Consider the following 12132-nt stretch of genomic DNA (forward strand, 5'->3'; position numbering starts at 1 on the left):
CTTACACAGTATAAGATATTCCAGGTTAAACTAATACCAAAATAATATTTATTTGGGAATGACTGAGAGACTGTTCAGTTACTGATCAGTAACGTGTCTGGAAGTTCATATGTTTGTATTATTTCATTTTGAAGTTGGAATACAGTTTCCAAAAAAAGCGAGTTTCTTTTGAAGACTCTGCCAGTATTTCATCCTCATTTGAAACAAGAAACTGAATGATGGCACCATCTGGAGAAAAGCTATTCATTTCTGGATCTCTTCCTAAAATCTGCACAAGCCAGGTCATGGCAGGAACATTACTTCTGCCATGCTGCAGTCTGACAGGTGTCAGCAAAGCTGAACTCTAAAGCTGATTAAACTGGAAGTGAAAACAATGATTTTCCTATTGCATTTGGGCTTTATGTTGTTTGTACAGGCAGCAAGTTGGTCACATTTAAGTGAACTCTTCCAGGCAAGACTAGAGCATGTCCTTAAGGGATCCTTGGAGGTGATCCTGTCTGCACTGTGAAGTACTGACATTGTGGGTAACCAGTGTGAGAAGCAGTAAAGCTGTTTGACAGTATTGCTTAGGTGCACTGTAACAGCTAATGAGGATGTGCAGCCAGTTGTAACTGACTTTGACGGTAAAAAGCTTAATTTTTAAACTCTGCAGATGTACCTTCCCTTTCTTGGAAAAAATTACTGATTCCAGTTTAGATGAATATCCATGGCCTTGAGTTATACGGTAACAAGCCTGAAAACTTTGCTTTTCTGAAAGTTTGTCTGTTTCTTTTTGCTTGCCCCAACTATGTCAGTTGGCTTCATAGTAAATATTATAATTCTGTACTGAGTTTGTCTTGCTTTGATCTTTAGATCAGCATGGCTTCTGAAGCAGCTGATATTAAAGGACTGTTTACCTCAAAGGGATCTGTCTTTAAAATGATTGTACTTTATTTTTCAAACTCAAGACTTGCAATGCTGATGCTGAAATGAAGAATTACATTCTTTTAGAAAACTGGAAATAGCAGAGAGAATCGTTGGGAGTATTCTTTCCTCCAGAGTATTGAACATCTATGTTCAGTGGTTGCTGTACTAGGAACATACCTGAGCCTTGTAGTGAATACCTAAAATTGCTTTATACAGCATTATACTATCATGGCATGTTTTATTATGAGCATTATAAGAGTATGAATTTTGTATGCCATGATTCCATTGACTGTCTCTCCCTGCTATACACTCAAAATATCTCCATCTTGGCATAGTCTCTCTGGGTAAAAAGACTACTTTTTTCAGGTCAGGATATTGCCAGCATACTTCCTCTTTCAGCAGACCAGCAGTGTGTCACTTTCCAGCACACAACTGAATGTGCAGTCCTATTTTATGTCTATATCATGGTACTGGGAAAAAACTGGAGTATCAGATCTGCCAGACTGGATCTGTTTGAGCTCGTGCATTGAATTCTATGTCCTTGCTGTGATGGAGGTTCAGAGTAGATGCCTCACAGCGTGACACTGACAAGAAGCAACCTTTCAAGAAACAAAAGCAAAGAATTAAAATTAGAAGGTGCTACCAAGAGACACTGATGTCCTAATTCTAGAGAGCTAATGGTTGGTGTGTGTACTGAATAAGGAGGATTTCTGTCACTTTAGAAAGTTTAAGCTGTATTGGGAAGATAATGGGGTATTGCAGTGAGACTGCATTTTTCTCTGTAGATGATTCAAAACCCTGTTTTTAGTTCTGTCAGGTTTTGCTGTTGTCCTTTAGGAGCAGATGTGTTGGTAAAATGCATTGTGGTAATTCTGTACTTCCTGCTTTCCTGTATGCTTCTCATTAAACAGCCCAGCTATGTTGGTGAGGTGGGTCCTCCAGGTCGCAGCTCTTTGGACAGTGTGGAGATGGCATATGCTCGTCAGGTGAGTGGAAGTGAAAAAACTTCATTAAAAACCGTGTTCTACATGGAGAGAGATGGGGAAAATAAGATTGGAGCTTAGTGTAAAAGAAAATATGATAGGTAAAACATTAAAATATCTGCCTAGAGATAAAATGCTATTGACAAACACATAAATCTTGATGTTTTTAGAAGCATACTCATCTGTTTGCTCTAGGATATTTTTTGTCAAAAAGAGATTCTGGGCACCATATATGACTGTTGAAAGTATTTATGCTTGTAAAGTAAACTGAAATTCTTTTAAGTTTTCAAAAGCAGTATTTTTTTAGGATTTCTGTCAATGCATAATTGTTTACAAATTAAGGCTTTATATTCCCTTTATTATCATATGTGGAAGATCATTTTTCTCATGTATTGTGTAGGAAAAAATATGCTGAAGTGTTAATCCTGATGTTTGTTGAATTATATCCTATTTTAATGACATTGCTTATGAGAAGCTTTAGTGCATCAGCTATGAATTAATATGCCTGATAGCATTAGACTCCTTCGGAAAATTTTCAGGGAAAATTGATCAACCTTTACATAACCAATTTGTTACTGTTTTTATTTGAGATTATCTGTTTACCAGCACTGTTGAGAACAAAATGAAAGAAAAGGACTTGATTTTTCAAAATGGAATATGTGAAACAGCGTAGATAAAGTGTTGCTTAATTTGCACACAATTACTGTTATTGTGTGCTTTGGCTCAGTCTGTGCTGAGGCAGCTTGTGCATCTGTTTCCCTACATCTGCATTCAGTTATAGTAACTGGGAAGAAACTAATAGCAAAAGGTTCGTGGTTGTGCTCCTAAAGTGCACATTTGATTTAGTGGCTGTTAATAGTTTGTTAATTTACTTCATATCTACTGTAATATACTCACAATAAACGTCTTCTTCAAAGCATAATTGTCTGTGCTTTGCAGCCATCAGTATTATTCTGTGCTGGTTTGGGGTGTGGGAAGCCCAGTCTCTCCAGCAGCCCTGGCTCTGGGGTAGCTGTGGGGTCACTGTGGCCAGTGGCCCTTGTCAGGGTCTCAGGCTGTGCACAGACTGCTGCAATGTGCCCTGGGAATGTGGTGTTTGTGGCCAGGCTTCTGCTGCCAGAGCACTTGGTGCTGTCACTGCCTGCTCCCAACAAGGGCTCCAGAGAAGCTGGGCTGGCTGAGCTGTCCTTATGTCAGCCTGGTGCAGTTCAGGAATAACCCAGTGTCAGCACTCTGTGTGGGACTCCTGGGGCTTCAGTGGGGAGTTGGGAGACCTGGAGGTCAGGCGGGAGAGCTGGAGATCCATGCTGCTTCCATTTATCAGCAGCCGTGAAGTGTGTTTTAATTACACTGAAGTGATTAATTGTTCTTGGTGGATGGTTCAGACTGTCTCACAGGAGCACGGTGACATCCACAGACACGATTTCACTGATGCTGCTTTCTGTTTGCAGTCCTGAGCTCTACGTCTTGTCTGCACCCTGGGCATGTTGTAGTCGTGCTGCATGCCAAATGGAGTTAAAGTACAGTGGCATTGCCTTTCTAGTATTGAGAATTAGTATTTTTGGACATAGTGGAAGGTCTTTGGATTGAGAGTAGAATAAGCAATAGTAGATGAAGCTCAGTTAAGATCAAAAGGGAGGTGTGTGTATATTTTTAAGGGCAGGCTCTGAGGGGTCAGATTTCTGTTCATTACCCTGTCTCAGATTTCCCTGAATACTGCCACAAACCAGCAAAAGCCTGTTTCTTTTACATCAGCAGGTAGGAGGCTGCCATGCAGGGGAATATCACAGCCATCTATTTGTCAGGTCACTGCTGAATCTTTGTCCTCCAACAATTAGCTGCAGTTAGTTTAGCAGGGTATTCAGTGCAGTGCTCTGCCATGCAGAACCCCTGTAGAGCTGGGCTGCTTCTAGCCTTAGGGCAGGCCTGGGGCTCTGAGGTGGTGTGCAAGCCTGGGTGATGGTGATGCCCGTTCCTCTGCTGTTGGGTTGGAAGTGGCTGATGTGGGAGTGAAGCAGAAGGACTTGCTGGGAACACTGTTCTTGAAGGCTGATTTAGATTTTGCTGCTGTGGCTGGGGATGGAATGGAGCATAATATGTATTGTTGAATATGCTTACTTTAATTATGTTTTAGATCTATATTTATAATGAGAAGATAGTGAATGGACATCTGCAGCCTAACCTGGTGGACCTTTGTGCTGCTACTGCAGGCCTGGATGATAAGGTACTGCCAGTAAGTTAACATAAGGAAATGTATTTAAGCTGTTTTCAGGCTGTGATTAACAGCCTGCTGACATCGGGGGGAAAAAATACTGATGTTGCCAAAAAATTGCATGGCTCCACAGAAAACACAGAGGCAATACCAGAATTTTCTCCAGTACAGCAGGGCCCACCTGTGATGAAGTTGGCCATGGTGAAAATTTCTTAACACGGCAAGGAAGAAACGAATGTGGTGCCCCATCATAAGTGATAAGCTGTTGAGGGGAAAATTGCTTTTAATTTTAAATAGATTCTGTTGTATTTGGTTTACAAAATGTGGTCTCCTTTGAAGGTATTTAGTTGAGGGTAAAGGGTCTTTAGTCAGACTCTGCTAGAGCTGAAATAGGCTCCCATAACAAAGCATAAAACCCCTAGGATTGACTTTAAATCAATGACCTGACTACTTTCATTTTTTCTATTCCTTTAATTGTTTTGCCTTGATCTACCCCAAAAAAGGAAATAAATGCACAAACCTTGGAGGTATGCTTGGAGGAGAATACTGCAGCAGGGTCAAACTATGAAAAAGCTGTGCAAATGGGGAGAGCAAAAAGCTGCTCAGAAGCTGAGGGGCAAACCCTTCAATTGGATCTGAATTACAGATGTGCATCTTCACTCTGAACAGCTCTGTTTGTTTTGCAAGGGACAGCATGGGGAGTTTCAGTGTTCTGGCTGCTTTGAAGCACCAAGATCAAAGAGCTGCCCTTGCCCAAGTGAGCAGTGCTGTTAGTTGTCAGTATTTTGCCATTTCAGCAGGGACACCCTAGTCCTGTAAACACTGATACGCTCTTGTCCTAGTGAATAAGCAGATCTGGATGGTTTTCAACCTTTATTTATAACTGAGCCTTTGTCCAAGTGATCAGTGTCCTCTTGATGTTTCTTATCACTGCTGATTGCACAGTTTTCCAACAGCAGCCAGAGCCATTGCTTGCATGGAAAGCTGATGATGCTGTGGTATATATTGAGTAGGAAGTGTGAACTAGAAACGAGCAAGAGACTGAGTACCAAGTACTCAGCCTAGTTTTGGAAATAGTTGTCAATTTCTGGGAACAATTGCAGGTGAAACATTTATAGCCATCTTCTTGCACAAGAATTGTGCAAAAAAGCCTGTGAAATTTGAATTCTGTGGGACAGAAGCAGCTTCCTTTCATGACTGTGCCCAGTATCTCCATTACAAATCTAAACTGACATGAATTACTCTTGTATTCTTATGCTTTTCTTAATATCAAAACACCACTTAGCTCAAAACAGTGTTGCTTATCTCTGTACTAATCACTGGGGCACGGAATGACTTTTTTATAGAACATCTCTGAGATGTGGGCCATGGTGAAACAAATGACTGATGTCACCCTGGTTCCTGCCAGCGATGCCTTGAAAGTTCGGACCAACATGGAAGTGCGCATGGAGTTTGTGAAGCACGCTCTGCACTACCTGGAGGAAAGGTAAGATGGGTGCTCTGAGTACAGACTGATAGAGCTCCCTAATAATAATTCAAGAGTCAGCTACCTCGTGCTGCTCACAGACATCTCTCTTGCCTGTGTTTTTTATTGTGCGGGGCTTAGAGCAGCCACTTAAATAAAGAACGGTTCTAGTTTAACAGTGCTCTAGTTTAAAAGGCCTTGAATCCGTGGGGATGTTGTTTAGAAGATGCAAAGACTTATTCTTTCTTCTATGTTGCTTATAAATATTCTATATATGAATGGTGATATGTGAAGGTTTTTCACTTGAGGAAAGTCTATTTCTCTTCTCCAAAAGTATCCTCTTTTCTATATGCTCCCTCTCTGACTGCTGGTTGCTGTCAGCAGCCCATGAGGACAGCATGAGAACAAACCTGGTGCAGTGAGTCAAATTCTGATCGTGCCATTTCTACACTGGAAAGTTTTTGGAAAATGTGAAGAAGCTGAAGTTGAGACATGTAGCAGTGATTTTCAAACGTAGAAAGTGATTTGCTGTGTGTATTAGCAAGTACCTATGGGGGCCTAAGCTCCTTGACCAGTAGCGTTCTCAGAGAACTGCAAGCTATGAGGCTGCCAAAGCCAAATGCCCCCTCACTGCACATGTGGATATTGCAGTGTCTCTTTTCCAGTAGCTGCAATGTGATGCCAGCAGGCTCTTCCAGCCCATGCAAGCAGAAACTGCAGAGTAGTATGTGGGCATTTCTTAGAGATGACACAGATTGCATTGAAGCACAGAAAGTGCTGTGCTCTGACACAGCACTGTGGGAAGAGATGCTTCCCCTCCTGGCACAGCCTCTTCTTGGCCCTGACAGTTGGTTGTCACACCCCATCAGCACTCGGTGTCACCTGGGGGTGGTGGCGGCTGCTGCCTGTGCACAGAGGAGCTGCCACGTGGGAAGGATCTTCTGTTCCCAGTTCCTCAGTCTCAGCAGAGTGCAATGAGCCAGTGACTCTTAGCCTCATTTGCCACATGTCCAGCTTGCTACATTTTCACAGTGCTATTAACTGCTAAGTTAGGAGTTAGTTATATGTAGTACTTCCAGTACTACATATATGCTACAATGCTCCCAGCTGTGAAGATTAGGCCTCTTAGGCTTGGTTTTTGGTTTGTTTTTTTTTAATTAAAACCTTGCCCAAACCCTGTGCCTTGCTTCATAGCTTTTTTCCCCTGGTGGGAATTGGCTAATATTAGAGTGCTTCTGTGCCTCACCAGCCCCTCACTCATATATGGAAGGGATGTAATGCCACTCACAGCTGTTCATACATTAGTGCCTTTGGAACAACTGTGGTCTTAAGCCTGAGGAGCATGCACTTGCCTCAGCCATATTTCTAGTTATCAAGATACTCTGATACCTGCTTATATAGTCTTTCAGATTTCTGATGGTGTACAAGTGCTGCAGAGAAAGAAAAAGAACTTAATGTCATTTATTGATGCTGCTTACTTAGGTCTTCCTTCAGTGTACAAATTTTTGAGACTCCTGCTTCTAAACATGAGTATTTGTTAAATTGATCTGCCTTGATTAAATGCTTTGGTGGGTTATTTTAAAATGTTTTCTTAAAGCTGCCTTTACCAGTTATATTTCTCTAAATTCCTTTTTTTCTGAGATTTCCTTCTGGTAAGTCCATAGCCCTAAGGCTGATATTTTTCCATAGGGCAGGGAGAGGACACAAACACATCTGTGGTATTTAACTGTTCTTTCATGATAGGATTGAAAGTTAAAGTATTAGCGTGGAAAGGCTTTCTTGCCAGTTATATATTTAAGCTTAACTTTGTACTACAAGAATCTAATAAGAGGAACTTCATAACTGAGAGTTGAATCTGGAGCAGTCCACCACAGACTCCAAACATGGAGTCTTTTGAGACTGCTAAGTGCAAGGATCTTCCTAAACTGACCTGAATTTGTACCTAGTTTTGTCGTAATGATAATGTTTGAACATTGGGTTAATTTGCTTTAAATTGTTAATTCTGTCAGATCTGAAAGGCAGTGGATGTTTTTGTGGCAGGCATGTCTCAGTCTGTTCATGTTTGTTTTGCTTGTGTTGTTTTTAGTTACAAAAATTACACTTTTGTGACAGTCTTTGGAAACTTGCACCAGGCTCAGCTGGGTGGAGTCCCAGGCACCTACCAACTGGTCCGCAGCTTCCTGAACATCAAACTCCCAGCATCTGTCCCTGGTCTGCAGGTATGGCCAGCACTGCAAAAATAACACAAATCTGTTCACCCAGTACAGAGGGGGAACCAGTGCAGCCTCCAGTGGCTTTTCTATTTAAGCTGCTTTTAGGGCAGCAGGCTCTTGCTCCTTCTCTAGAATTTTTCACTAGGAAAATGGGAGATTGCAGACAAAATCACTCTTGAGTTCAGACCTAGTCCCAAAGCAAAGTTGAGTGCTCAGTATCTTGAGCTCTAAATTCTAGAAATTATGGTGTCTTCAGGTCATCATCTTAGAAATCAACAAGCAAGCATTAAAATCATGATGGTTTAAAAAAGCAGAAACTTAATCTTCCTTTTTTGCTTTTTCTCTTTTTTTACACTTATTGTAAGATGGCAAAACCATGACCAAATGTGTAATGAATTCATCTGACTTGTAGTCTGAGCCTTTTATTTAGGAATCTGAATAAAACCCTTCTTACTTGCATATAGTAGAAAGTGCATAGCTATGCATTTACAAAATTATCAGATAGACATTCTGTGTTGAAAAAATAAGTTTAAAAGTTAAATGAAGAAATAATAAATTATAACATTGGATAGCACACAGCTAAGTCTGGCTGTCTCTTCCTTACCTGCTGAGATCAGTGATCAGTTTCATATCTTTGTGTTTCAGGAAAAATGTTTTTAATACCTCGGTGGACTAATCCAAATCCATCTCCTGGGTGGGGAGGATATCCCATGCTAATTTTGGGATTCTCAGAAACCCTCTCAGTATTGAAATCTGGGCAACCAGAAGAGAATCACACCTTTGACTGCTGAGTTACACAGAGCTTTGCTAGGACTTAACCCTCATGACCTCTGGCTTCTGTAACAAATTTTTAATCAGTCTGAGTGTGGGTTGAAGAGCAGAAATAATGCATGAGGCAAAGGATAAAGAAAAATCACTCAAATATGTTGCTTTTAAGAAAAAAATTAAGTATATCCTACTCTCTTTTCAGGATGGTGAGGTGGAGGGCCATCCTGTGTGGGCACTGATTTATTACTGCATGCGCTGTGGAGATCTGACTGCAGCCATGCACGTGGTGAAACGGGCACAGCACCAGCTGGGAGAGTTCAAAACCTGGTTCCAGGAGTACATGCACAGTAAAGACAGAAGGTAATGAGCAACTAGGAGGGATCTTTGTGAGGGGTGGGAGTTGCTGTGGAGTAGTGAAATTATCACTGGCTTAGTAGAAATACTAAAAGCTCAGGTCTCTTCTGGTGATGATAGCTGCCTGATATTTATATTACCTACCTAAATTACATGTGAAGTTTGCATATTTTAATCTGTGGCTTTGAAGCTGAGAAATCTCAACAGAGAGAGTTGTTTGAAAATATTCAAAAATTTACATTTCAAAAATACTACAGTGTGGTGTAACTTTACTTTTTTTACAGAAGGATAAGCCCAGTGTAACAGTGGGATATGGCATACAATGGATCAGATTTATTCTGCTGTCTTTAGTCCAGTATATTTTTATTTCACCTGTTGCTTATTTTAGCTGAATTTCTTTTGGGGGACGCTTTTTACTACATAAAAGGTTTTCATGAGAATACTACACAGGAAAAGCAAGTAGTGCTTGCTAGAGCCTTTAGAGGCCTCACTCTTGTGTTTTTCTTGTATTTATTCTCCTCTTCTAGTTTTTGCTGTCCAGCACTGGACAGAGGCCATTGGCCAAACTGCTCCTGATGTAGTTGCAAAGTGGTTGAGTTAGTGAATGCCTAAGATGTGCTCTGAACTCCACAGTGGTTTTCTTTTCCATCTTTCCACTTGCAGTGAATTTAAAAAAAACAAACAAACAAAGCCCAAACAAATAACCAACAAACAAAAAAAACCTAACCAAGCTAACAAAATTAACTGAAAGGATAAAAATCCCAAGTGCCATTTACCAAGTATGGTATGCCATGGTATTCTTCTATAAATCAGCCTGTTTTGTAGAGAGTATTTCAAGGTGCTCATTATATCAAGGTTGTTGCAGAAAGCTAGTTGAAGGTACTGTCACTGTTTTCATTACAAACACTTTTATGAGATACAACATAATAGATTTATTTTGTTTTTATTACAGCTATGAAAAAGTGCTCTGCCTACGAATTGACAAACAGTGCCTTAGTCTAAGAGAACACTTTATTGATTAAATTCTATATAATTCTCAACAAGAGGTTGCAAGAAAAAAAGAATAATAAAGAACATAATAATGATGAAAGTGTCTCTTCTAAAAGACCTTATGGTACAATGACCTATTCACTTGTTAGTTCCTAACACAAAGACTTCCAAAGATTTTTGTTAGCACTCTTTTTCTGAAATTATGCAATAGCAGAGATGGACAAAAATAGCTCATCTACCATAACCCCTAAAGAGATTGTCGTATGTGGTTTCTTTCCCTGCAGTGAGCATTTGAAGATGATCCTCCATAACTTTGTGTTTAAATTCATGTGTGCAAAATTTTTACCTACAGATATGAACAGGAAGTGCAGGAAATATTGACCAGTGCTTACTGTCATTATGCCTTTGCTGTGGATATGCACCTATTTACATTGATTTGTATCCAGGTTTCCTCACACAGGGAAAATGGATTTCATGTCTTTTGCTTCAATCTTTTCTTTTCTTTAGACTGTCTCCTGCCACAGAAAATAAACTGCGTCTTCATTACAGACGAGCTCTGAGAAATAACACTGACCCCTACAAAAGGGCTGTTTATTGTATTATTGGCCGTTGTGACATTACAGACAACCAGAGTGAAGTTGCTGATAAAACAGAAGATTATCTTTGGCTAAAAGTAAGTCTGGTGTTGAGCTTGTGGTGTTTGGTTTTTATTTTTGTAAGAACAGGTCTACACGGTACCACATTCCTCCACTGCTCTGCTACCCTTCCTACTTCTAAATCTGCTGTTTTGCATCACTGTAGTGCATGTGACCTGACCTTGAAGATAATGCAGGGCTGGGAACCTGAATCCCCAGGTTCTGTTGCCCTCTGTGCTATCAGTGTTAGTTTGGGTACAGTTGTCTTTGGAAGTGTCATGTTCTTCATTTGACACTGATCTTTGTCAGCTGTTTTTAGAAGTAGTGTTAGCTTGCTATAGTGAGGATTCTTTGAATTCTCCTTCCTGGGTGGATGTCTGAAGTGTCAATGTGAATTGACCAAAGATAATGCTGTCCATGTCTCTGAAGTCCTTACAGTTTTGTTGAGAGCGTGATAGATACTGGTTGGTACCTGATTCTCTCCTTTATCAGCAAAAGGGTGGTAGAATGTATTTGTTAATATTGTATTTGTGGCAAAAGGTGCTGCTTGAGAGTGCTCAGAGTTTGCTGGCATGGACAGAGACAGAACCCTGGAGTTATGTCTGCATGAATTTCAGCTGTTGCTGCATTAGAGATCTTTGCCCAGCAGTGGATGGAGCTGATGTTGTGACTAGATGCAGTTTCTAGTCAGGTGGTCAAATCCTAGGAGTGCTCAGATGGAATGAATATCTTCTAAGTGCACTGCTTATGCAAGGGGAAGTAATCTGCACTTCTGTTTTTTGGATGTGTTTTTTAGCTGAACCAAGTGTGTTTTGATGATGGTGGCACGAGTGCCCCACAGGACCGGCTAACGTTATCCCAGTTCCAGAAGCAGCTGCTGGAAGACTATGGTGAGAAACCACAGAGTGATGTCTTACCTGGGGCTCTGCTTTTCTGCTGAGGACACTTTCCAGTTGTTATTACACAAACTCTAGACTGCACAGAAACCCTGCAGCTCTCCAGTAGTGACAGGCATCTTCAGGGTGTCCATGGACAGCCTGCTTCCCTGGAGTCACAGCAGACTTCAGTAAGACATGATGAATGAGTCCCATATTTTCCCAGCAATCCAGAGAGTTGATACTCACCTGTGAGCAACACTGCTGCTGTCCTTTATCCATTAATTGTAGGTTGCTTTCTCTCACCATAAATACTCAAAAGTCCTTTAGCAGAACAACTTCCAGCTTTGGGAATACAGAACAGAAAAGAAGTCACTACCTAATTAGTGTAGGCATGTATTTCCAAGCTTTTCCTCTGTGTACATCTGGTGTTGATATTTTCCCTTAAAAATTAGTATTTCAAGCAAATTTCTGGGGACCCAAGCCTCAGTTCCTTCCACTTCAGAAGGTTTTAAGAACAGCTACAGAATACATTTTCCTGTAATTGTCTTCCAGTCAATCAAAATTAAGTCACTTGGAACTGCCCAAAACATTCCAAATTTGATTCTCCACGGTCTTCTAGTTTGTAATATCACTCACACTCAGATAAAAATGTGTAAGAAATATAATAAGCAACTTTGGTGTCACTGAGTAAGAAAATCCAGATTTTTAACATTATTTGTACCACTTGG

At 40.7% G+C, this 12132-nt stretch overlaps 1 protein-coding gene across 7 annotated transcripts in view; it reads left to right on the forward strand.

Annotated features, from left to right (window-relative positions):
• NUP93 (nucleoporin 93) overlaps nt 1-12132 on the forward strand; it is an 84009-nt gene that overhangs the window by 55365 nt on the left and 16512 nt on the right. For all 7 annotated transcript variants that reach the window (XR_015806310.1, XM_014880780.2, XM_088171917.1 and 4 more), the window contains 7 exons: nt 1818-1892; nt 4024-4113; nt 5448-5587; nt 7653-7785; nt 8750-8907; nt 10399-10564; nt 11323-11416. Coding sequence is in view for 6 of the 7 variants with exons in the window: in XM_014880780.2 (XP_014736266.1) it covers nt 1818-1892; nt 4024-4113; nt 5448-5587; nt 7653-7785; nt 8750-8907; nt 10399-10564; nt 11323-11416 (856 nt within the window). In the remaining variant the exon portion in view is untranslated. The remainder of the gene's footprint in view (nt 1-1817; nt 1893-4023; nt 4114-5447; nt 5588-7652; nt 7786-8749; nt 8908-10398; nt 10565-11322; nt 11417-12132) is intronic.

The sequence above is a fragment of the Sturnus vulgaris genome, chromosome 12 (genome assembly GCF_052056855.1).
Source record: "Sturnus vulgaris isolate bStuVul1 chromosome 12, bStuVul1.hap1, whole genome shotgun sequence".
Taxonomy (NCBI): Eukaryota; Metazoa; Chordata; class Aves; order Passeriformes; family Sturnidae; genus Sturnus; species Sturnus vulgaris.